Source organism: Arvicanthis niloticus, chromosome 22, assembly GCF_011762505.2.
Source record: "Arvicanthis niloticus isolate mArvNil1 chromosome 22, mArvNil1.pat.X, whole genome shotgun sequence".
NCBI lineage: Eukaryota > Metazoa > Chordata > Mammalia > Rodentia > Muridae > Arvicanthis > Arvicanthis niloticus.
This window is the reverse complement of record NC_133429.1, coordinates 5,502,253-5,528,295: the sequence shown is the minus strand read 5'-3', so window position 1 is coordinate 5,528,295 and position 26,043 is coordinate 5,502,253. Positions and strand designations below refer to the sequence as shown.

At 46.3% G+C, this 26,043-nt stretch overlaps 3 protein-coding genes across 4 annotated transcripts; 1 reads left to right on the top strand and 2 right to left on the bottom strand.

Annotated features, from left to right (window-relative positions):
* Positions 1-1,764: 1,764 nt before the first annotated feature.
* Cd320 (CD320 molecule) lies at positions 1,765-11,842 on the bottom strand. Of its 2 annotated transcripts, XM_076919761.1 has the most exons (7): positions 8,548-11,842; positions 8,016-8,247; positions 7,176-7,419; positions 4,298-4,423; positions 2,811-3,041; positions 2,366-2,527; positions 1,765-2,234 (listed from the first exon to the last, which is right to left on the bottom strand). In XM_076919761.1, the coding sequence occupies exons 2-7, from the start codon at positions 8,022-8,024 to the stop codon at positions 2,092-2,094; spliced, it is 915 nt and encodes a 304-aa protein (XP_076775876.1). In that variant the 5' UTR covers positions 8,025-8,247; positions 8,548-11,842; the 3' UTR covers positions 1,765-2,091. The 2 variants fall into 2 exon arrangements, with proteins under 2 accessions (XP_076775876.1, XP_076775875.1); XM_076919760.1 differs by having other exon boundaries at positions 8,016-11,842.
* A 144-nt stretch (positions 11,843-11,986) lies between these two features.
* On the bottom strand, positions 11,987-24,417 carry Ndufa7 (NADH:ubiquinone oxidoreductase subunit A7). Its single transcript, XM_076919762.1, has 4 exons — positions 24,282-24,417; positions 23,517-23,566; positions 18,942-19,091; positions 11,987-12,184 (listed from the first exon to the last, which is right to left on the bottom strand). The coding sequence occupies exons 1-4, from the start codon at positions 24,330-24,332 to the stop codon at positions 12,094-12,096; spliced, it is 342 nt and encodes a 113-aa protein (XP_076775877.1). The 5' UTR covers positions 24,333-24,417; the 3' UTR covers positions 11,987-12,093.
* Positions 24,418-24,434: 17 nt separating this feature from the next.
* Rps28 (ribosomal protein S28) lies at positions 24,435-26,038 on the top strand. The gene is made up of 4 exons (XM_076919763.1): positions 24,435-24,529; positions 24,621-24,668; positions 25,752-25,885; positions 25,971-26,038. Exons 1-3 carry the CDS (start codon positions 24,491-24,493, stop codon positions 25,872-25,874), a joined length of 210 nt encoding a protein of 69 aa, XP_076775878.1. The 5' UTR covers positions 24,435-24,490; the 3' UTR covers positions 25,875-25,885; positions 25,971-26,038.
* Positions 26,039-26,043: the final 5 nt, after the last annotated feature.

Below are 26,043 nucleotides of genomic sequence, written 5' to 3'. Positions count from 1 at the left end.
CCTCCTCTCTTCCCCCCTTCACTCTCATCTCCCCCAGTCAACCCCACACACCCCCACAACACTCTGTTGGTCAAGCTGAGGACCCAAGTGTCAGTCTACAGGGCCAAGGAAAGCCTTGTTCCCCACCTACCTCCAAGAGGCTCTACCATCAGCCAGTGCTCCCCATCCTGGCTGAAGCATCATCTGATATTTCACAAACCCAGCCATAACACACCGCTCAAATCCCGACTGCTTCATCCACCTTTCCTTGTAAAGGACTGGGCAGCAGTAGGGTCATAAAACCAAAGCAGCTCCCACCCTCAAGAAGCCCTCCTGGTGGACACTCCTCCTTCTGCACCCAGCATCACATCATCAGCAACTAAGTCATTGCCCACCAGGCATCAGAGTTCCAGGAATTCTTTTTTTATTTATTTATTTATTTTTTTGAGTTTTATGTGTATGTGTTGGGGTGGGTAAAAGCTAGTATTTGTGTGTTTGTGTGGTGTATGTGCGTGTATGCACACCTGGGTACAGACATATATTTGAGGGTCCACACGCATGTTTATGCATTCATGTACATGTAGATGGATACCTGAGGTTGATGACAGGAATCATTCTGGATTGTTCTTCCACCAGCCAATATCCTGCCTCAGCGTCTTGAGGCTGGAATTACAGGCAGGCCTCCACACTCACCCAGCACTCACATGGGTTTGGGAATACAAATTATGTTTCCAAGCACTTGCAGTAAGTGCTTTAGTCAGTGATCCAGCTCCCTAGCCCCTCCCCTTTATTTTTTTTTTTTTGAAACAAGGTTTCTCACTGAATCTTAAGCTCTCAGGCTAGATTACCTGGCCAGCAAGTCCCTGGCATCCTCCTGTCTTCATATACTCACCCTCAGTAATAAGAGTATAGGCAAATCCAACTTTCTATATGGGTATTGGGGATGTGAACTCAGGTCCTCTTACTTGCATATCCTCAGAGGTCCAATACTCACCATGGGACCCGAGGTTAACAGGAGCCACAGAGATGCTAGGGAGGTCTCTCCTCTGCCTGTCAGGCAGATTCTAACAGCCCCCCCCCCCCCCCCATTTTACTTAGGAATTTGAGAGTCTGAGAAGAGCTCTGCCTTGTTACTCAGAAGTCAAGTTGTATTAGCAATATGATCTTGTTTCCTGTATGTCCATGCTCGGACATCTTGGACTTCAGTTATCATCACATGGGGACAGCCACTCCCCACCTCCCAGGGCTAGCTCATTGCTAGACAGTAAACAACCTGTCAGCCTAGAACAGAATTGCCTCATAAAACATCAACCAACTGCATCTGGGGAAGAGAGGAAACAAGGTCTCCCTGTACAGCCCAGACATTCCTTGAGCTCCAGGTCTTAATGCCTCAACCTCCCCAGTGCTAGAATTACAGGTATGTACCATCAAGCCTATTACTTCTAATTCTCCTACATTCCCTTCCCAAATGCTGGCATTATAGCCCTGCAAAACCAGGGGCCAAGTTCAAACCAGGATTGCCCAGCTTCCGTGTCACAGAAGCCATGGCAAAGAAATATCCATAAGGAAACACTACCTCAGGTCTCCTCTTCTATTAAGCCCACTGTTAATGTTGAGTGTGGACTCAACACCTAGCCTCACTGTATAAAGGAAGCAGGGTACAGGAGGAAATGTCCAGGATATAGTCTCATGTTCTCTTGGCTGAAGGCTCCCTTTTAAAAGGTAAGAGATCCAGAAGAGACTGTAGGCTGCCAGGCCAAGCGAAACAGAGGCTAGAGGCAGACAGAGGGGGTGAAGAAACTTTAATAGCCACCCATCAATGTGAGCAGCAGGAGTGTCTAAACCAGGGTGGCCCCATTTCTTGGGAGCATCCTGGGGCTAGCCCCTCAATCCTGGTATGGCAGTTTTCCAGCCAGGCTTACCACATAAAAGAGGGTGTCTGAGAACTCCCCCAGTCTCTAGGACCACATCTGTAGAAGCTTAAATATCAAAGTTCTCTGTGGCTAAAAGAGCCCAGATCTCGAAGCTGAGAAGCCAGCAGCTACCTGTATGTTCCACTGTGGCTTTACCCCAGTCTGACTGCACTCAGGGCCAGGTGGTAACCATGTGTCCTCAGATCAGAGAGGTTTTCCTTTCTGACAGCAGCAGCGACTCCTTCACAGCCACCAACAGCCCTGATGGGGGCAGATAACCCTGACCTCGGAGGCGTAGCAATATGAGAAGGGTGGCCGAAACCAGGATGGCACTCAACACCCCTGTAGGGGACAGACAGACGGTCAGGAGTGGGACAAGGAGTATAGAAACTATCACAGACTAATAAGTGGAGAGTCTGCAGTGTACTCCCTCCAATAACCCCAAGCTCCTAACATGGGAAAGCCTATCTTACCAGCAGCTGCAATAACCCCATAGGCATTTGGGTTTCTGGATGGCTTCCCAGCAGAGGCAAGTGTGACATTCCTGAAAGAGGTCTCATTCTCCATGGTCGTAGAAGTCCTTGTAGTTGTGACATTCTCCTCCTGGAATATCTTGTCAGTTTCTGTGTCAGTGTCTGCAATAAGCCGAGGCATCGGTAGCTGAGAGGCACCCAAGGCTTAGCAGTATGGTACACAAGGTTTCCGGTGCCCAACCCTTAGAATTCATCCTGATCTAAGACAGAGTAGAGTTGGTGGGAAATCACTAATCCTGATGATGTCTTGTCCATCACCACCAGATGAAGGCCTGGGAGGATGCACATCCTCAAACTAGTCACCCATGGGAAGATAATAAATGTCCTTCAGTAACTGCCAGCCCTCCCCCCCCATACAGGTACACCAAGATCCCAGGACACAAACCACAGCTGAGTTCATCACTGGAGTCAGGACAGTCTGGGTGGCCATCACAGCGCCAAATGTGTGGAATACAGACATCATCCAGAATGCAACGCAGCTCGCCTTCCTGACAGGGTGGGCGGCCGCAGTTGAGGTTCTTGTGTGAGCCAGCAGAGCAACCACTGATATTGTCACAGGAGCAAGGAAGGACAGGCTGTGGTTGGCACAGCCCATTCTGAGCACACGGCTCAATCCCTGAAACATAGAGTCAATCAGGTTCGAAACATCCATGCAAGAAAATGCAGTATGCCAGGCAAGGGGGTGCACACCTTTAATCCCAGCACTTGGGAGACAGAGAAAGCAAATCTCTGAGTTTGAGGCCAGCCTAGTCTACACAGTGAGTTCTAAGACAGCTATCAATATGTAAAAAAATCCTGTCACAAAAAAAAAAAAAAAAAAAAAAAAAAAAAAACAACAAAAACACACACAAACAAGAACACACACACACAAAAAAAAAAAAAAACACAAAAAAAAACAACACAAAAAGAAGAAATCCCAGTGCTCTGGTTGCCCAATCTCCTCTAAATTCTAACTTCTACAAGCAGCAAACTAAACTGAAAGCAGCATCTCATAACTTTAGCTACTTTAATCCCAGCACTCAGGAGGCAGAGGCAGGTAGATCTCTGTGAATTCGAAGCCAGCCTGATCTACATAGAGTTTCAGGCCATCCAGGGACATACAAAATAAAATTTTAAAAAACAGCTTCCTCAGGGCTGAGGAGATAACTCGGGGAGTAAAGTACTTGTGGTACAAGCATGTGGACTGAGTTTGATCCCCAGTACCCAGTAAACACCAGGTGCAGCAGGGCACATTCCTAACCACATGGCTAAGAGTAAAAACAGTGGATCCTGGGGTTCTTGGGCCAGCCAGTCTAACTGGAAGCTCCAATTTTAGTGAAAGATGGTCTCAAAAAATAAGGTGGAGTGCATCAGAGGGTAACACCAATGTCAAGCTCCGGCCCTACACACACAGAAACATGCTGGCAAGCACTCCTGCACACACTTGTACCCAGACACACACTAGCCTTGCCCTATGGAAAGTCTCTCTATCTGCTCCTCCTGTCAATTCCACCTTCCAACAGCTAGTCTCCCCATCAGGTTCCTCCTTTACCTGCTCAACCCCCCTACAGCCTGCCTCAAGACTCCAGCTCTTTTGTTTTTGTTTTGATTTTTGATTTGAGACAAGGTCTCACTATGTAGCTCTGGTTGGCCTGGAACTCGCTATATACAACTGCTAGCCTCAAATTTACAGACACCTACCTGCCTATGTCTCTAGAATCCTGGGAGTAAAACAGTTCCAGAAGTCTAGACCCATAGACTCCACCTTGCCCTGCTTACCCAGCCCCACTCACCCAGCCCTATAACCACAGCCTTTCCCTAATCCCCTAATCTCCGTAACTGGCACCAGTTCAAACGTCCTTCTCAAGCCCATCTCCAAGAATGGCCACTTACTACACTCTTCCTCGTCACTGCCATCAGAGCAGTCCCGGTCCCCATCGCAGCGCCAGGAGAGGGGCACACAGTAGCCACTGTTAAGACACTGGAAGGTGTCTGTCGGGCAGGAACCATCTCTAGGGCCTGAAATAAACACAAATGAGGCCTCGGGTGGGTGGGTAGGATCCAAATCTAGACTATCTTCCAAGAGGAAGATTAGGAGCTACAATGAGCTGCAGATAAGCCATCCCAGGGTGCAGACACCATGCTGTAGCCGCCCTCTGCACAGCCCTACTGCTAGTAGACAGTGCTAGTCTCCAGTCTACTGAAATACTACGACCACACAGAGCTAGTGACAAGAGTCGGGACTCAAACCCAGGTCTTACTGACCCCTGAGACTATTAGGCTCCAAATGGCCAGAAAGTCTGCCTTGGAGACCACCAAGCTCCACAGTTCAAACAGGCTAGGAGAGCAGCCATTCCCCAGCATACTCTGCAAGAGGCTGGTGATCAAGGTCATGGGACCTATTCTAGCCCACCTGCTTAGCAAAGGGGAAATTGAGAGCCTGAGTAGTAAACCTGCTCTCAAAAGCCAGGCATGGTAGTGTATGTACTCGGAAGGCTGGAGGCAGAAGGACCCTGTTCCAGGCCAGTTAGGGCTACAGAAGAAGACTCTGACTTAAAGCATAGTGACCATGCGGAGTCACCAAGACCTATTGCATGATCTCCTAAGTTCTTCCCAGGTTAAAACACTCTGCATGACCTAAATGTGTCACCTCTGAACTAGACCTCTAGGACCTAATCTCCACCAGGACAGAACATCACAGTTCTTTCAAGTTACCCACTATCCCATGGGACCCAGGTCCTCTCACATCCAAGTCTAAATCCTCCCCTTCTCCATCAAACCAACTCTAGGCTGGCCTCCTCCTCATAGTTTATCTAAGAGACTTGACTCACTTTCACCACAGGGCTGTTACATGTGCCTTCCATAGCCCAAAGGCTCCTTCCACTCTTTATTCAGAAAAAGGGGAAGTCTACACCCTTTTGCACATCAAGCAAACATTCTACCACTGAACTATACCCCAGCCACAGCCCACCCTGTCCTTCCACCCACCAGCTGTGATTCTTCTGCAGCTTTCAGATCTCAGTTTACATCTTGGGCAGTGTCTCATGTACCCCAGGAAGCTCTGCCTCCCACAAATAACAGTCCGTAACTAATAACATCCATCTTCCTATTGACTGAACACCCTCAGTGAAGGTCAGGGACGTGGCCTCATGACCCTGTCCAGTGCCTAACAGTGTGTGAACAACAAGTCATGTGAGGGTCCACATTGAGTCCAGATAAAACATAGGCTTTTCCTGGACTCTGAACAGGGAAGCTAGGGCTGTTTGCTGATCAAGAGGGGCAGGCTGTGAAGACACCAGGTACTTGAACCAGCAGGAAGGAACAGAGACAGGAAGGAGCCTTTAGAGCTTCCCACCTCACACACAGAGCCAGAGCCTCCAAGAGTCCTCCCTCCCTCTCATTGTAGTCAAATGCAATTATACTTGCATGACCCACAGTCCAGGAGCTCTGACGAGTTTGAGAACTGAGAAGCCCTGGCCACCATCCATGCCTCCAGGCATAGCCTCCTCTCCATGCCTAACAACTCACAGTCCTACCAATTCAGACCTCTTCTTCCTGACTCTGGATTTTCTTAGAATGGACCCAGAGCAGAGCAGACCCTACCTCATGGGGGCAACTAATGAGACAGGAGTCAGGACATGACTTCTCCTCCCAGCCTACTTCCTCATCTGTAAAAGAGGAATCCTAAGGCCAGACATAATGTTGCTCAATTGTAACCCCAGCTCCTGGGAAGCTGGGACAAGAGAACTGCTAGGAGCTACAGAGCAGGCTAAAAGTGGGAGGAGGGGTACAACTCTACAGACCCATAAAACAGCCAATAAAGTGGTCCATATCTATATCCCTGTGCTGGGGAGCCTAAGGCAAAGGCTGAAAACTCCAGTTCAGCCTGTGTTACACAGTGAGTCCCTGTCTCAAAAAAAAAAAAAAAAAAAAAAAAAAAAAAAAAAAAAAGAAAGAAAGAAAAGAAAGAAAGAAAACAAACAAACAAACAAACAAACCGGGAACCAGTGCCAGCCTTTATTCCCAGTACTTGAGAGGCAGATCTGGGTGGATCTCTGGGAGTTCAAGCCCAGCCTGGTCTACATAAGCAAGTTGCAGGCAGCCAGAGTTACAAAGTGAGACCCTGTCTCAAAAAATTCAAAATATAATAAAAATCTAAAATCAAAACAAACAAACAAAAAAACTTGAAACAGTTAAGACCTATTCTCATATAGAGAGGATGGTGAGTGGTGGCCAGTGGTCACAATCAGGACCTCCTTTCCTGCCAGGACAGGTGCCTGACCAAGTTTGGGGTTTACAAGGGAAATACACTCCAGGGCTCTTCCTTACGTTCTCTGAGGCAGGAATCCAAGGAGAAATAGAAGCTCTGGGTGCTAAAAGAACAGCCACAGAAGTTCAGGCTCAGGACTGAGGGTTTCGGGAAGGTACACCTGCTGCAAGAAGGTGCCAGGCGACCAGCCCTGCGTGGTGAGAGGTCAAACAAAAGCTAAAGAAACATAATCCTTCCAGCCCACATTGGACTGAAGGACGGCTTGGAGGTGACTTAGGAACAGTGCAGGAATAAGGGAGGAAGCTGGGCAGAACACAGAAGGCACCCACGTGGCGGTACCTCTGCAGGGACAGAAGGGCCGATTCTCTCCACTCTCCCCAAGCTAAATCCAAACCCGCGTGCTGGGGGAGTGTCAACGACCGATGGGCAGCGCAGCCAATAGTGAGGCGATGCCAGCGCGTGGGGGCGGGACAAAAGCGGTAAAGAACGGGGTTCACTCACCCGAGACTTGGACAAGGGTCTGGGCGGGAGCCGGGGTTGGAGCCGGAGCGGCCTCTAGGCCTAATCTGAGACCAAAGAGCAGCCGCAGCACCAGGCCCAGGGCCGCTGCCCGCCCAGCTTCGCCCCGCGCCATCCAACCGCTAGGTGAACCGCTCTGCTCCAGTCGCAGCGGCACAGTCAGAAGGATGCGCTGATTCTCGCGCACGCGCACACAAAGGGGGGGGGCGGAGTAGCGTAAGCAAGCCTGGAACCGTAAGTACCAGAATACAAGGGTACTCAGAATTTAGGACTCCTGGCTTTTTCCTAGCAGCAAAATCTAATGGGTTTGGTGACTTAGGCCTGCAACTCCCAGATATTCAACAGGCTGAGGAAGAGGATATTAGCCCTAGGCTATTAAAGGAGACCCTACCTCACAATAAAAATCACCGAAACAGGTCAGGAATTCGGGGAATAGTTCAGTAGTAGAGCACTTGCCTATTAATCAGGAGGCTCTCGGTTTAATCCCCCAATACCATGAAAATAACAACCACATCAACTTGAAATAATAAACTTCCAGGGCTATAAATGAACTTAGCAATTTTGACCAAAACTTCACATGCAGCCTACTGCAAATATCACTGCCCAATGGTCCCAATGAATATGGCAACCACACCCTGCGAACACTCCCCAGCAGGTCCCTCTGGATTTTATAATTTACTTATTTTTTAGCTTTATTGTCTTGATTGCCCCCTAAAATGCCAGCTGCAGGCGGGCCAGGATGTTGGTTTCCTTTGATGAATGGCGCAAGCAGTTAGGGAATGATGGGATAAACAAAGAGTGAATAGTTAAACCTGGACCTACCGATTCCATCCCAACCTCAGTAGCTCCTAGTTCTCACAGACTTGAGAGGCATTTATTCTAACATGGGGCTAGTAGATTGACACAGATTGGCAGCCTTGGGTTTTCTCATCCCACGTGCCCCGCTGAGTGCAGTAAGTCTGCTTATCCAAGGTGGCTGGTGACTTAGTGGTGATAGTGCTCTGGTGGGTAGCCCAAGCTGGCCTGGAACTGGTGATCCTCTTGCTTTGGCCTCCTAAAATTTGGGGATACAGTCATGTAACAGCTTAGTATTATATTCTTCACATTTCTATAGTTCTAACTTTTTTTGTTTGTTTTGTTTTGTTTTGTTTTTGAGACAGGGTCTCTCTGTGTAGTCCTGGCTGTCCTGGAACTCACTCTGTAGACCAGGCTGGCCTGGAACTCAGAAATCTGACTGCCTCTGCCTCCCAAGTGCTGGGTTTAAAGGCGTGCGCCACCACTGCCCGGCTTCTATAGTTCTAACTTAACAATCTGTGACACTACCTCCCAACAAGGCTGGAGACAAGTCACTAACCTTCAAATGGGCAAGTTTTCCAGAATGTAGACCAGAAGGCTACATTTAAATCCAGACTTTCACACAAATGGTGCTTGTAGATGGATGGCCTACCACTGTAAAATGTTAGAGGTTATAACTGCTTTTGGAGTGTACTGTGTAAGTCTCATCAATTTCTGGAGGAAGGCAAATCAGGCACAGAGAGGGATGCAAACGAAGATAGAGGACTGCCCAGGGAAGGGCGGGGAGCAGCCTACTTTTGAGGATCGGGATCTTGGGAAGATGCCAGGTCCAGCATGGCCTTGGTAGGGACAGAATGACAAGGCTCCTGCCCCCAGGACAAGGTCAGCAAGCACGGGCCTCCACAAGTGTAGAGCTTAAGGCTTGTTTGTATAACAACGTTTTGTACATTTTTACATTCCTCCTTAAAGGAATGTCCTCCTGGTTAAAGTTAATGACTCCATGATAATCAGAGACAGCCAGAGTCCAGGAGGCCCAGTTGTGGCTAATGTCTCAGCAAAATGGTAAACACTATGATCTTGGGAACAGCCCTTAAGCCTGTGGGAAAGAACTGTAAATCCATGGGTTCAAAAATATTTATTTTCTCAAAAAAAAAAAATAAGGATGCAATATGAATCATATGAGGAGCTTCACTAATCTAAGGAACAAAAGCAGCTGAGCTGTGAACCGACTTGTCAGAAAGATTAAAGGAGATGGAGACTTAGGGAGTGGTGATTGAAGGACGGCCCACTCAGCTACATTTTCTTGTTTATGCTTTGAAAAGCAGACTCCTGAGTTCAGGGTTGGCCTGGGACAGAGCCAGGTTAGGGCCAAGTAAGGTAGAAATGGTAATCTCAGGATGGGGTCCCACCCAGCCAATTTATGTTCTGTGTTAAACAGAAGCAGGCAGATCTCCGAATTCTTTTGCAATGTTAAAAGAAAATGTGTGCTTCCTGTCTCATAAGAATTAAGGGGCTGGGGTCAGGGGATGCTGATTCATAGGATGATCAAAGGGAAACCTGGAATAAATGACTCGATTCATATGTAAAATAAGACTATTTAGAATAGCAAGAGAGAGCTGCCTGTAGAAAGAACTGTTATAAGCAGAACACACAGAGAGAGCTGTCTAGAGACCTTCAGAGAGCAGAACTTACAGAAAGCACTCTAGAAAGCTGCCTCCAGCAGAACATAGGTCATCAGCTTAGAGCCACAATTTGTTCTCACCTCCCAAACACCCCTTCTCTCAGAACCCCTGTTTAAGAGGAGGCTGGTCCTTGGTGGTGGGGCAAGGTAAATGGAGCAATGGGCAGACCCTGGATTACAGAGCAATGCAATTCACTTCCCAACTACCTAGAACTCACCAGTTCTCATTGAGCCTAAGAAACTGCATTGTCTGTACAAGATGACCTCCCAGAATTGCTCAAGGAACAGCCAAAATAGAGATAAGGAGGTGAGCCCACACAGGGAAGCTAACACCTGTAATCTCAGAACTTGAAAGGCTGAGACTGAAGGACTTCGTTAACTTCAAGGTCAGCCTGGGCTATCTAATAAGTTCCAAGTTAGCCTAAGCTAGAGTAGGGACCTGCCTCAGGCAACATAAGGACTGGAGATGGAGCTCGGCTGGCAGAGTGCCTGCTCGCAGTCCTCAGCATCCTGTAAGCCAGGGCTCGGCACACACTAGTGATCCTAGTATTATGGGAGCAAAGGCGGGAGGCTCAAGTCCCAAGGTTATCCTCAAATACACCAAGAACTGGAGGCCAGCTTTGTCTACAAGAGACCCTGTCTCAAAAAGAAGAGGAAGAAGAAGAGGAGGAGAAAGAGGAGGAGGAGGAGGAAGAGGAAGAAGAGGAGGAAGAGGAGAAAAAATAAGCCAGGCTTTGTAGCACACACCTTTAATCCCACCACTCAGGAGGCAGAGGGAGAAGGATCTCCCAGTTGGGAGCTAATTGTCTACAGTGCGTTCCAGGACAGCCAGGGCTACATAGAGAAACACTGTCTCAAAAAGGCAGAGAAAGGGGCTGGAGAAATGGTTCAGTGGTTAAGAGTGCTGACTCTTCTTCCTGAGGTCCTGAGTTCAATTCCCAGCAACCACATGGTGGCTCACAACCATCTGTAATGGGATCCGATGCCCTCTTCTGGTGTGTCTGAAGACAGCTACAGTGTATTCATATACATAAAATAAATAAAATCTTAAAAAAAAATACTTAAAAAAAGGCAAAGGAAGGAGAGAAGAGAGGGAGGGTGGAAGGAACCCCTTTCGCACACCACTCCTGCAGTTTCCTCAGTCATAAAACTACAGAGCAATTTTCAATGCTACATATTGCTTGAGGCTTCTAGGAGTCCTCTGGCAGCAGCCTCTGCATACTATGACCACTGTTCCTCTCCCTTTTGACCTCTCAATCTGGCTTGTCCTTTTCCCCGAACCAGAATCCAATCTCCTTAGTGAAGCATGCAGCTGTAATCTTATAACACTCACTGAGACACTGGCACCTTCAGGTCAGGGCTGTGACCGTTTTGCCCTTGCTCTCAGCTTCCGGCCAGCTCCCGTCTCAGCACTCTTACCTCTACCTTTCTTTTGATGCCAGTGTTCTGTTTGTTAGTCTGAGATACGGTCTCAATCTGTAACCTAAAAACTGGCCTCAAACTGGCAATCCTCCTGCCTCAGCCTCCTAAATTCTGGGGTTAGGTATGCACCACCACACTCAATTTAGTGTTTTATTCATGCTTTCTACAGTTCTACCTTCAGAATCCAATGAACTACTTAAGGGCTACAGAGTCATTCTACGGGACAAAAATGATATACAGCTACTAGCTTGTTTTTCCCTCTTCTCTTCCCCTCTTGCTCTAGCCCCACTCACTCCGGCACATAGGTTTTTATTTATTTATTATATGTAAGTACACTGTAGCTGTCTTCAGACAACCCATAAGAGGGCATCAGATCTCATTACAAATGGGTGTGAGCCACCATGTGGTTGCTGGGATTTGAACTCAGGACCTCCAGAAGAGCTGTTAGTGCTCTTAACCACTGAGCCATCTCACCAGCCTCCATGTACTAGCTTATTAATACAGAGATTCTAGGCATATACCAACAATACCCACCAAGACCCCATTTAAAAAAAAAAAAAAGTGGGCTGGCAAGATGGCTCACAAGTAAAAGTGAGCTGAGACCTAAGTTCCATCCTCAGAGCCCAAAACTGACATACAGTGGCTCAAATCTAATCCTACAGCAGGCTGGGAGGCAGACAGCAGCCTCATGTACACACTCTTGGGACAGCTAACCTGGAGTACACAGGACACCAAAAACAAAAGACCCTGCTTCACCAAGTGGAAGAAGAAAACCAAGTCTCACAGCTGTCCTCTCATGAGCACACATGCTGCAGCATGTACTCACATACCCAACACACACAGTAATAACAGACCAAATCCAGTCAATAAATATTAAGAAAAGACAGACTGGAAATAATGGCACTCTATGTATTTCTTATAAATTAGGTCACACTCTCCCCAGAGGGAATCCAAGGAGGAAAAGCAGTCATGTGGCCCGGGAGAGACAGCAAGGTAGCCTGGTCACAGGTATGGCTGGTCCTTGGACAGCTCCCACCTCTTCATGGGAGGAGCAGGTGTCACTGCCTTCTTCTCAGTGGCTGCCACAGCAGAACTACAAGAAAAGAAGTTACAAGAAACAACAAACTCCAGTTAGAGCCAGGCCTACAAAAAGAATAGTGGGAAAAGACCTTTTGGTTTATTTGTTGTGTTTGTTTTTAATTTTTATTGAAAGTAAATGTTCCATACAATATATTCTCTGATTGCAGTTTCCTCTCTCATTTCCTCCTAACTCCTTCCCAACTCCAAACTCCAAACTCCAAAAAAAAAAAAAAAAAAAAAAAAAGCCTGGCAAGTTAAAAAAAAAAATCAAAGCAGAAAAAACAAAACATAAAAGAAAAACATCTATACACAAATATACACACAAGCATACACAAAACCCATAAAAACACAAAGTCAGAAACCATAAAATACAAGCAAAAGACCTGTAAGTAAAAAATGTCAAATAAAGACTTAGGAGACAAACAACTCCAAAAATACTACTAAGTTTGTTTTGTGTTGGCATTTACAGCTGTGCATGGGAACTGTCCTTGAGTGTAGTTTGTATACCTGTGAGACTCCACAGGAGAAAACTGATTTTTCCTTTGCAAGCAGTTGTCAAGTTCTAGGTTAAGAATAGGGGCTCATGTCCAGTTCCCCTCCCTCTGCTGGGACCCCACCTGTCTTGAATATGTGCAGACCCTATGCATGCTTCCAGAGTCTCTGTGAGGTCATGTACATCAGTCCTGCTCTGTAAGACACTGTTTCCTTAGTAGCCTCCATGTCCACTGGCTCTTTCAATCTTTCAGCCTCCTCTTCTGCATAATTCCCTGATCCCTGAGGCGGGGGAGTTTGATAAAAACATCCCAATAAGGACTGACCATTCCAAAGTCTCTCACTCTACACATTGGCTGGCTGTGGGTCTCTGTATTAACAGTGGGGAAAGGCCTTAATTGCTGCAGTAACGACCTTTCCAATCCAAATTTTCCTAGTTTTTAAAGTAGCCATGCCCACCATAGATCAAATGCCAAGCTTTCTGGATATGGAGGACAGAAGGCAGTATCTCAGAATGCCCAAACCCACCCCCAATAAAGTCCCTCAAAGGGTCATCTGCTGCCTACTGAGAGCTGGCCAAGCCCATGGAAAGAAAGTCTCAGTTATCCTACCCTGCTTCCCAAGCCCAAAACCCAGCCTTGAATACCTGGAATCCTCCCTTCCTACCTGTACCCAGTGTGGACAGACTCCTGAGCACAATACAGCATGTTAGAGCCCAAAGAAACCTGGGGCAAATAGTTAACTGAAATGCCTATTACCATATCAAAGGCAATGCTGCTGCCAGGCTCCCTTAGCTTCAGGAGTCCTGGCTCCTCTCAGAACTTACCAACCCCTGACCTAACCCTCTCCAGCCCCCAAGCTTCCCTTCCCTTCTCCTAGCTTCTCTTTCCTACGTAACCCAGCCATTTCAGCCACACATTCTTTTGGCTTCATGTTCTAGGTTCTTCTCCCTCTCCTGCTCCCATTCTTGTCCCTCTTTTCTTTTCCTCTCTCACTCTCTACTCCCACTTTATTCTTCTTTCTCCCAGTTTATTCTTTCTCCCAGTTTATTCTTTTTGTCTGGACCTTTCCAGATGCTTCTGGCTAATTTCTCCCTCAAATCCTTCTCCTCAACCATACCTAGGAGCAGTCATGATCTCATGTGCATGCACTGGTGTCCACTGTTCTTCCTCAGATAGTTGGGTGCCACACAAACACTGCATGGCCGAGTGCACAGAGGCACAGTACTAGCCCAGCCTTGAGCTGGAGCAGTATGGAAGTATGGAATGTAAACAGACAATCCCAGCACTTGCTAAGTTAATGCAGGATTCTGAGTTTAAAGACAGACTGGGCTACACAGAGAAACCTTGTCTAAAAACACTGGGGGTTGGAGATGAGGTTGAGGGCAAGGGAAGTAGAGCGTGTGTGCTTTAATAAGTGGCATGTACCCAACTGCTTAAAACATTCTAAAGCAAGCAACTAGATGCCATGTGCCCACGTGTTCCAGGACAGCCAAGGCAAAACAGGAATGGGGACCATTACTATCTAGCTCTTAAAAGGATAAAAACAACACTGGGCATGCTGTGATGGCTATTCTTGGATATCAACCTGACATCTGGAATTAACAAAAAACATAATGGCTGGGCACACCTGTGAGAGACTTTTCTTAATTAAATCGTTTGAAGTAGGAAGGCCTACTTCTAATATGAATCTTTGAGGAAACCTTTAATCCAGATATTTTAAGGTGGGAATGATTCACCTTTAATTTGAAACACACCTTCTGCTGGCAGCCTATATAAAAGTCATAGAAAGAAGTTATCTCTGCTTGTTCTCTCATTTCCAAGTCTATTCCTGTACTGGCATTAGATCTCTTCAAGATGGTGGCTATGCTGAAGACCAGCTAAAACATCTGGCCCCATGGACAGAACACCACTAGATTCTTAGACCTTCCATTCATAGGCAGCCACTGTTGGGTTAGCTAGACCACAGCCTGCAAGCCTTCTAATAAAACCCCTTTCTATACATAGAGAAATCCATTCTATAATTCTGTTCCTCTAGAAAATCCTGATCAATGTAAATGTTTTAAATCCCAACGGAAGTGAATCACTGTAAATTAGAAGGTCAGCCTCGTATACATAGTAAGTTCCAAGCCAACAAAAGCCATATGTAGCTACACGGGAGACCTATTAGAAGAAAAAGCAAAAAGAAAAAAAAAGTAGGCTCAAAAAAACACTTGAATCACCAAGTTCAAACAAGCACCAACTGACCCCCAAACTGTCATGGGGTCAAACTGTCTGCAACAAAGAGAGAGCTACAGAGGTTTAGAAACACAGTAAGTCAGAGTGGAAAGAAGATAAGAACATGTCACTATGAAGTGTCCCCAGGGGCAGGGGAGAGCCAGGGCTCCCACCATCCACTAAAAAACAAAAAGCTACCTCCCCAGAAAGTACAAACATCCTCAGGGCCACTGTGTAGAACCCGAGTCAGGAAGCTTGACATGCTTTGCATACTCTGCTGACAGGGATAGTGAGCATGTTCTATCCTATCTTCTTCTTCTTCTTTTTTTTTTTTGGTTTTTCAACACAGGGTTTTTCTGTTGTCTGTTTTTCCAGGCTGTCCTGGAACTCACTCTGTAGACCAGGCTGGCCTCGTTTCTTAACTCAGAAAACTCAGAAATCCACCTGCCTCTGCCTTCCTAGTGCTGGGATTAAAGGTATGTGACACCACCCATCCTATCTTCTAAGGAGGTCTGGCCTCATCACCTCACAGGTGTCACAATGCAAGTCTAATGTCACTGTTTTGCAGATAAAAAAACCTGAGGCTTAAGAAGGCCATGGAAGCTGGAGCAGCCAGGCACTATGGCATATGCCTTTAATCCTAGTACTCAGGAGAGGCAAACAGGTCTCTAGGAGTTCAAGGCCAGCATGGTCTACATTAACAAATTACAGGCTAGGCAGGAACACATAGTGAGAATCTGTCTCAAAGCCAAAGAAGCTGTGGCACACTGGCATACACATGTAATCCTAGTACTTAAGTACAAAGTAAAGGCATGACAACTAGAAGTTCAAGGCCAGCCTGGGCTACCAAAGACCCTACCTCAAAAAAAAAAACAAAAACAAAAAAACCTGGAAGTGAATTATTTGTATGGCCTAGGCTGTTAGCCTCTTTGGGCATCAATTCTGTTTTGCAAGAATTGTCAGGAATCAAGTACAGCATGTACTCTACTCATCAGCTTTCTTTTTAAAGTGTACAATAGAGTTTATTCAGGGCATGGGAAGGAGGGAGGGAGGGAGGGAGGGAGGGAGGGAAGGAGAGAGAGAGAGACTATGAATAGAAGAGCAGAGGCTGGTGGAGGATGGGAATGGTGAGAGCGAGAGTAAGGAGCAGGGGCAAGAGGAGAAGGGAGCAAGGGAGCAAGAGAGTCTGTTCATCAGCTCTAGAGAACTATGAATCAAGAGACAGACGTACAATGCACTTACTCTAACTTTAGTTGGCTTTTCTTTGTGATTCCAGAATTGGTCAGTATCTCATTCTGTGTGTACATGTTTCTGTGTGGCACATATATGGGTGTGTCCACTTCCATGTGTGTATGTCTGTGTGTCCATGCACATGCAGTCTTTGTTAGGTCTGGAATTCTCCTAGGCTGGATGGTCATCAGGTCCAGGGATCCACCTATCCCTGCCACCACAATGCTGAGATAACAAGTGTGCACTAGCAGGCTAGGCTAGAGTTACAGATTGTAAGCCAAGAACTCACCAACTGAGTTATTTATTTATGAAATAAATAAATCTTTTTTAAAAGATTTATTTATTTTATGTATATGGAGTACACTGTCTCTGTCTTCAGACACACCAGAAGAGGGCCCTGGATCCCATTATAGAGGGTTGTGAACCACCATGTGGTTGCTGGGAATTGAACTCAGGACCCTAGAAGAGAAGTCAGTGCTCATAACCACTGAGCCATGTCTCCAGTCCCCCTCAACATCCTAAATAATAACAACATAAGCCTCATGTGGTTGTGCATGCCTTTAATCCCAGCACTCAAAAGGCAGGAGCAGGGGCAGGCAGGTAGGTCTCTGAGTTTGACACCAGCCTGATCTACAGAGTGACTTCCAGGATTAACAGACTGTTACAGAGAAACCCTGTCTTAAACAAACAAACAAGCAGAGTATCAAGAGGGTGGGAGCTAGTCTATGTGTATGTGAGTGCACAGTCAACAGAGCGAGCTCTAGGACAGCCAAGGCTGTTACACAGAAAAATGAAGTGGAATGAGGGGTGAGAAGGTGGGGTGTGTGTGTACACATGTACTTGTAGAAAGAGGGGCATTAGACTCCCGGAAGCTGGAGTTACAGGTGGTAAGCCAATCTACATCTACACAGAAGCTGAGAACAAAACTCTGTTCCTCTCCAAGAGCATTAAACAATCTTAATCACTAGGCCATCTCTCCAGCTATTTGTCTGTTTATTCAAGACAGAGTCTCTCTCTCTCCTCTCCTCCCATCCCTGGGGGTATTTGTGTGTGTGTGTGTGTGTGTGTGTTTTCAAACAGGGTCTTACTATGTACCCCCAATAGGTCTGGAACTCAGTATGTAGACCAGGCTGTCCTCCAACTTGTAGCCATCCCTTGTGCTGGGATATAAGGTGTGTGCCACTGTTTCTGGCCTCAGCACCTCATTCTTTTTTTTTTTTTTTTTTTTATTTTTTTAAGTGTATGGTATGTATTTGGGTATGTGTTTGGTAAGTCTATATATACATACGTACAGGTATATCTATGTATGTCTATGTATATGGGTAATTTGCCTACATGCATATGTGTGTGCACCATTTGCATGTTTGGTACCTATAGCGCCAGAACAGAGCATCAGACCCTCTGGAACTGGAGTTAAGGAAAGTTATGAACTGTGACACAGGTGCTAGGAACCCTACCCTTGTTCTCTGCAAGATCAACCAGTACTCTTAAACACTACATACCGACAGCCCTCTAACCTCACTGGCTTTACAGACAGGAAGGGACTGAAGGAAGCAGAAACCTAACCAAGACTCATCAGTTCAAAGTTACCTTCCTTACAAAGGCTAAACCATGGGAACTTCTTTATCATGCCAGCCAAAAACTGGTCTGCCAAAAACTGGAACTGACTGTGATTTTTTACATGGTTTCTTAAAAGGCTAGATACACAACTAAGCTTCACTCAGTGGTTCAGACTTCAATGTAAATGCTTATTCTGTCTTGGTCTGCTGGATCTAGTACAGAACTCATTCCAGACTATGGCCTCCTATGAACCTCATGGAATACTACTGTCATCCGCAATTAAGAACACACACCTGAGGACAGGAACCAAGCAGATCATTTTCTCTTGGCTTCCTTTGGTGTTCTTTTATCAACATCATTTTTGGATTAATTTTATGGAGCTGAGGGCATGCCATGGCCCATCAGAAGTCAACTTGCAGGCCCTGAATCTCTGCTTCCCCAAAATGGATCCAGGAGCTCAATCTCAGGTCATCTAGTTTGGCAGCAAGTGCTTTACCCAGTAAACCATCTTACATTCTCCAACTTGTTTTGAGACCACCCTAACTATATCCCAGGAACCTACAAACTCCCTCCCTCAGCCTGTCTTCACCTCCCCAACACTGGGATCACAAACACACTACCAGGCCCTTGGCATTTTTTAACTTTGGTTCTGGGGATCAAACTCAAGTCTCAATGCTTACAAGACTGTAGCTGCCTGTGGCCACGAGTCAACTGGGTTCACCTGAAAGGGAGGCTGGGAATGAAAGGGGGACGGAGGGCGAGAAGAGATGAAGCCAAGACAAAGTTCTCTGATCAAGGCTCAAAGCTTTAATGTTCAGCTCTCAATTTAAAGGGGAAGGCCCAACCCACAACCCCTCCTGGTTTCAGAGATGGGTGGGATAATCCATAATCCGTTCTAGGTCAGGCCAGAGATATCTCAAGGCAAGCCCAGGGGCAGTTCTGCTTCTGTGTTCTGTGCAGCCAAGGTGGGTAACTCCACCTAGATCCTATCACTTGGTCTGTTGTGGTAAACAAGGTCTCTCAGGACTGCTCATGGCTGGGGGAAGGGTGCACAAGGCAAGTAGCTTACTGAGTAAATTATATTCTCAGCCCTGGCTTGAACTGTTGATTTTCTCAGTCTCAACCTCCTGAGTTCAGGGATCACAAGCCTGTCCTACTACACCCAGCCGATAAAACAGGATTTCAGAAAGCATGTTTCTACTTGCTAGGGAAGAAAAGCCAGTAGCAGTAGGGAATGCTGCAGAGTTCCCGCGGGACACTGAGGACCCTTACCTCTCAGCTGCCTTGCCCGACACCAGGGCCTTTTGTGAGGACATGATGACTGAGGGAGGCACAACTTCCCGGCGGCCATCACGAGTACAGTAGTAATTGTTGGACAGCTTGTGACTGGGGCCCACAGGGAGCTTCGGAGGTGGCTGGCTCCTAAGGGGAAAAAAACAAAACACTGGCACTGAAACAAACTGACAGCCCCTCTCACTGCCACAACTCACTTACAAGACTGAGGATCTGGGGCTACAATGAAGGCTGAAGGCCAGAGTCATGCCTTGTACAGTATCACATTATATACCTGGGTCTGGGGCCAGAAACCAAGCAGCAGACATATATATATAGATAGATAGATATTTTATATATATCTATATATAAAAAAGTTTTCAAGCCCTCTAAGTCCCACAGATGGTTAGGTATGGAGGATCCTTACCGAAGTTCCCAAGACAAGAGACCGAGACGTGCGCCCACCCCCAACACAAAGCCAAGCTTATCGGTAGCCTTCCTCCCACCTAAATTCGCTCATGAAAATCAGGTCAGAGTGCCAAGCATGACCAGCCTTATGCAGCAACTGTAGTTGCCCCAGGTTACCCCACGGAAGTGCCTCCCCCACCCTGCTCCGCACCCCCAAAGACTAAGTTATGGGGAAACTTTTGAGTTCCCTGTTTTCTCAGAAACCCTTTGAATCACCCTGCTGGGATAAAGGTTTACTACTCAAAGAACACCTTGCCCTGGGAACTTGTCCAAGTTTCTGCCCTTCCTGCCACTTCGAGGTCTGCTGCCAAAATCCCCTGTAGAGGGAAGTGGAGGGGTTGTGTGGGACAAAGCTCAATCTGGCCCTGGGTTAATCCTGAGCTTACCAAGAAACCTAAAGCGTGGAAGGTAAACACTGAACTTCAAACAAAAAAGGAAACTTCCAGGGACAAAGGTAGATGACCATAAACAGTTGGTTTTTATTTGTTTGTTTGGCCATATTTCAAATTTAGCCATCATTTTTACCTGGCAATTTTCAGTTCTCCTTAAAAATTTAAAAGCCAGCCGGGCGGTGGTGGTGAACACCTTTAATCCCAGCACTTGGGAGGCAGAGGCAGAGGCAGGCGGATTTCTGAGTTTGAGGCCAGCCTGGTCTACAGAGTGAGTTCCAGGACAGCCAGGACTACACAGAGAAACCCTGTCTCGAAAAACAAAATAAAAAAAAAAGTATGGCAGGGCTGGAGAAATGGCTTAGCAGTTAACACTAGCTGCTCTTCCAAAGGACAGGGGTTCTATCCCCAGCACCCACATGGCACCTCACTCTGGTCTGTCACTCCAGTTCCAGGGTATCTGATACCCTCACACAGACATGCAGGCAGGCAAAACACCAATGTACATAAAGTGGAAGCAAGAGAATCAGTTTCAGGTCATTCTCAGCAGCATAAGTTCCAAGTCAGCATGGATTACATGAAACTGTCTAAAAAAATAAAAATAAATGAATAAATAAAAACCCAAAGGCTAAAGAGTGGCTCAGCCATTAAGAGTAACTGCTATACAATCATAAGGAACAGACTTTTGATCCCAGCACATACATAACAAGCAGAGTATCCCACAAATGCCTGCACAGACACATACACACATAAGTAAATAATTTATATGATTTATATAGTTTATTTAATAATTTGCGGGGTTAGTTTGGTTTTGTTTTGTTTTTGAGATAAGATCTCTGGCTGTCCTACAATTCTATATAGACCGGGCTGCTGGCCTCGGATTCAGAGTTCACTAAATCTACATCCCAGTCCTAGAACTTAAAGGCCTGAACCATTAGGCCCAGCTTAAAATGTCCTATGACTGCCAGGCAGTGGTAGAACATGCCTTTAACCCCAGCACTCAAGCAGGGACAGGCAGGTAACAGGAGGATCTCTGAGTTCTAGGCCAGCCTGGTCTACAAATTTAATTCCATAGCAGCCAGGCTACATAAAAAAATCCTGTCTCGAAAAACCTAAAAAAATTCCTAAAATTAACCGGAGTACATGCCTTTTAATCCCAGTATAGAGAAAGACAGATCTGAGTGCAAGACTACTCTTGTCTACAAAGCAAATTTCAGGATACCAAGAGTTACACAGAGAAATGCTGTCTAAAATAAAACAACGACAACAACAAAAACACCTCTTAAAATAAAAAAAATAAAAAATAAAATAAAAAAAAAAAGATAAAATGAGAAATATAGCTGGATACTGGGTGAACCACTACAGTCCCAGTACTCAAAAGACTGAAGCAGGAGAGGTCCAGAGCTGAGTTTCAGGACAACCTGAGCTACACAGTGATGCCCGGTCTTTTGAGGAAAAGATTGGAGACTGGAGAGTTGGCACAATAGGTAGCACTTCTTGCAGAAGGCCCAAGTTCAATTCCCAGTACCCATATGGTGGCTTGCAAGCATCCACAACTCCAGTTTCAGGAGATCCAATGCCTTCTGGACTCCGGGATACTGTATACACGTAGTGCACAGCCATACACACACATAAAACACCCACACACAAAACAAAATAAAAGTTAAAAAAAGGAAAAAACGGATGGCCAGATGGTTCAGCAGGTAAAGGTGCTTGCCACCAAGCCTGATGACCTAAATTCAATCTGTAGGACCCAAATAGTGGGGGGGAAAAAAAAACTATTACCACAAGTTTTACACTGACCTATACACAAACACACATAAACCTAGTAATATTAAAAGGAAAAGGCTATAAAGTTCTAAAATGACAAACAATATGTGAAATTTAGAATTTGCCTGAAGAACATATATGCTATGTTCACATATATGTTCACAGGAAGTAAAAAGAACATTTGTCCAATGCCAAAAACCAAATGAACCACTAGAGGGTGCCTTTATCCTGAAGAAGCTGGCTCCCGCCTGTATTCCCAGTGCAACTCCATTCCCTACAGAAATTTAAGCCAACCCGAGCTACAAATATTAGTAAGTTCCATGCCAAACAGGACTACAGTGTAAGATCCTGTCTCTGAACAGGCTTAGTAACACATGCCCAGCCAACTCAGCATGTGGAAGGCAGGAGATCAGAGTAAGACCTGCCTTAAATAAATAAATAATTTTTTTTTTTAATGCATGCTGTATTTATTCCTTCCTGACAACATCCACAAAAGAAATAGACAATTATGGGGCTGTTGAGAGATGGCTCACTCGGCAGAGCACCAGAACTGGATCCCCCACATAGCGGCTCACAATCACATGAAACTCCAGTTCCAGGGGATCTCCTGTTGTCTCCTGAACTCACAGGCATGAGGCACGTATACATAAACTCATACAGGCAAAACACACATATTCACATTCAAAAAATAAATCTAAAAACTTTTAAGATAAAAAGATGAGGATAAGAATTTAAGCCGAAGCCGGGCAGTGGTGGCGCACGCCTTTAATCCCAGCACTTGGGAGGCAGAGGCAGGCGGATTTCTGAGTTCGAGGCCAACCTGGTTTACAGTGTGAGTTCCCGGATGTCCAGGGCCCAGGGCTACACAGAGAAACCCTGTCTCGAGAAGAAAAAAAAAAAAAAAATTTAAGCCGAGCCAGGCAGTGGTGCCGCACACCTTTAATCCCAGCATTTGGGAGACAGAGGCAGGTGGATTTCTGAGTTCGAGGCCAGCCTGGTCTACAGCGTGAGTTCCAGGACAGCCAGGACTACACAGAGAAACACTGTCTCGAAAAAAGCCAAAAAAAAAAAAAAAAAAAAAAAAAAAAAGACTTTAAGCAGAGGGCTGGGGAGGTAGTTCACTTGATCAAGTGCTTAGCATGTATGAAGGTGTCCCCAGCACCACATAAACTTAGTATAGTGGTATACTCCTGGAATCCCAGCACTTGAAAGACAAAAGCAGGATCATGAGTGTAAGGCCACACGCCAGATACACAACAATTTTGAGGCCAGATTAGGCGCTGTTTCAGATAATCCCCTTGGCATCTGCTGGATTTTCACATAGGGGCTCATTCTGAACCCAGCAAAGTGAGGTGGGGCCTCTGAGTGCTATAGCCACCAACCCCACAAACCAAGAATGTTCTTGTTTGTGTTGGCATCCAAAAGTCTGAGCACATGACAAAGACTTATCAATATATAAATGCGTTCAAAACTGAAGACGGCCTCTAAATGACTCTAAGCAATGACTTGGCCTACGTGAGCCTCATTTTCCTCCATCAGTAGCTTGAGAACATGACATATCATGTGTGTGGTCACAATGAGGACTGTAAATCTACCCAAGATACCAACAAATAACACAATCTACCTCCTAACTATTCCAAGACAGCCCAATGAAGTTAAAAGTAAATTTCTTCTTTCACAGCCTGACATGAAAGAGCTATGCTCAATTCTCCAAGGAAAATTCAAGAGAACAACTAATTTAGGGTTGTTTTTTCCATGTTTGTTTTCTACACAGGGGATTGCCTGGAACTCACCATGTAGATCAAGTAGGCCTTGAACTCACAGAAATCAGCCTGCCTGTTTCCTGAGTGCTGGGATTAAGGGCTGTACCACTATGACCAGCCTTGGATTTGGGTTTGGTGGAAGAATGACAGGATGAGGGCAGCAAGCAGGGGCAGGGCCTGCTCACCGCTTGGCGATCTCCTGGTAACGCAGCTGTAGCTTCGCCTGCAGATCTTGCTGTGGGAGAAGAGGAGAGGTCAGATTCTAGGGAACCCCAGGATAGAGTTAGTGAACAAAAGTAGCCAGTCAGATTAGGATACAAGTCCTGCATATTAGAAAGGCAGGGGCATGGCTTACAGAAATTTATTGGTTACGTTTTCCAAAATCTAACCTAAAAAGCCTTCCTTTTTTATTTCCTTTGGATATGGGTTAATATACTAAACATGCTTACCCTACCATGGAAATCCTCACTCTCTCTGAAGATCCACCCACCCAAACAGTTGCTTGCTGAGTTCCAGTGCTAGATGTATCGCCTTTCTTGAACCCTAAGTTAAAAGGCATAGAATCTACAGCTTCCCTGGCCTTTGTTTTCTTCCGAAACCTAAAAACTGGTCCTCGAACTTCCAAAAATAGGGGCACAATATTCAAAGCTGATAGAGGGACGAGTAAACACCAGGTCTGAGTGGGACCTGGGAGGCAAATGAGGGGAGGAGAGAGAGAGCACTAGGAAAGGAGGAGGGGAGGGAAGAAGCTAAAGCCAGGCACTCTAAAGCCAAGAGAATCCCAGGAACCCGGCCAAAAACATTTAGGACCTTGAGTCTCTCACTACTGGAGTCACAAATTCAGGGATCTTAACTCCCTACTGAAGGAAGGAGATGTTAAAAGGGATAGGATTCGGGGGCGTACAGAACCCAAATCCTTCCCGGCCCGGGTCGGAACACAGCACACGCACCCCAGACGCCCAGTTCCGCAGCTTTTGGATAACACGAGTAGCGGACGCCATGTTGCCCCGCGCTCCGAAGGACGCAAGTGACGCCTCTGCCCCGAGGGCTCCTGGGTACTGCGCGCGGTCTCGCGACAGCGGAAGTGAGGCGTGGTCAGAGCCGACTATAAAAGGCAGCCCCGGCTCACGTGACTCCTCTCCGCCAGATCGCCGCCATCATGGACACGAGTCGCGTGCAGCCCATCAAGCTGGCTAGGGTGAGGTGACTGCGGGTGTTTAGAAACCTGAATAAAGCAAGAGAGAAGAAAGCTGGACCTGTCGGATCTAACTGTCCCTTCTTTCCTGTAGGTAACCAAAGTGCTGGGCAGGACCGGTTCGCAGGGACAGTGCACGCAGGTGAGCGGATGGGAACATTCCGACCACTTCCTGGGGTCGGAGCAGAGCCCTCCTAAATACGAGGCTGATAACTGGATTTGGTGATGTTGATCCTAACAGCTAGGTGGAGGGAGGATATAACTTTGTAGCAAACCTGGATACCTTAGTGAGACTGTTTTTGAAAGCTTTGCATTTTAAAAGGGGGAGTTGGCTGGAACTATGTCATAGGCTTGATTGCCATACAAAGAACCCAAAAACTCAGTACGGCACTCAGACTAAAACTAGTAATCTCGGGCGTCTAAGGAAGTTCACTGGGAGTTCCAGGTAGGCTTAGCCTGCAAAATGAGTAAGATCCAGTCCCGGAAAAAGCTGGGGCACGTAGCATTTAAGGCCTCGGTCCGACGCACGCACATGTCTTACATCTCAACTGCTCCGTGAGACAGACAAGTCTGGGCTAAAGATGCCCTGACTACTCCCCTGGTTTATACCCAGATCTCCCATCACAGCTTCTTAGGATACTAAGGTAGTATCCCTAGCTCAGGACCAGCCTGAAATAATGTAAGTCGGAGGCACACAGATAAGGTAAGGAGTGTAGTGTAATTCCAGAAGAATCAAAGGATTTCAAGGTCAGACTCAGCCACAGAGACCATATCTTGTAAATTATTTAATTAATGCCTTTATCTCAGTGCAGAGGCCAATCTGGTATGCGAGACCTTTATTTTAAAAAAGAGAAACGCCCTTTTTGTGTTCCTTTACTTGGGTTCTCCCAGACCTTAACAGTACCTTCAGTACTGTGGGTGGTGTGTATCTTGTCTTCTTAGGCTTTTGACTGTTTTGGAGGTTTGGGGGTGGGGGGGGATGCTTCACTTTATACATCTGTGCTACTTGATGGTGTCCAAAGGGGTCAGATCCCCTAAACTGGAACTTGAGGTAGTTAGCTGTGTGGGTGCTGGAAAATGAAGCCTCTGTAAGGGTGACAAGTGCTCCAAACTGCTGAGCGATCTGACTTGTCCCAGGCTCTTACCTCATAGGTGGTCTCTGGATCCATTACCTTTTCACCTCACTAGTAAGTAACAGCATTTAACTCTTGTAATGGGTTTGTAGGTGCGAGTGGAATTTATGGATGACACCAGCCGCTCTATCATCCGAAATGTCAAAGGCCCTGTTCGAGAGGGTGATGTGCTCACCCTGTTGGAGTCAGAAAGAGAAGCTCGGAGGTTGCGCTGACCTTGCTGCTGGTGGGTAAATGCCAACCCTTGGGAGAAAACACTTGCTGGGGAGGTGGCGAAAGGCACTCTATCTAATGCTTGGGTCTGTTTACAGGGTCCTGGAATATTCACTACTTAGCCCATGGGATGACCTGCAACTGTTGAATAAAGCGTTTGTATTCATTCTT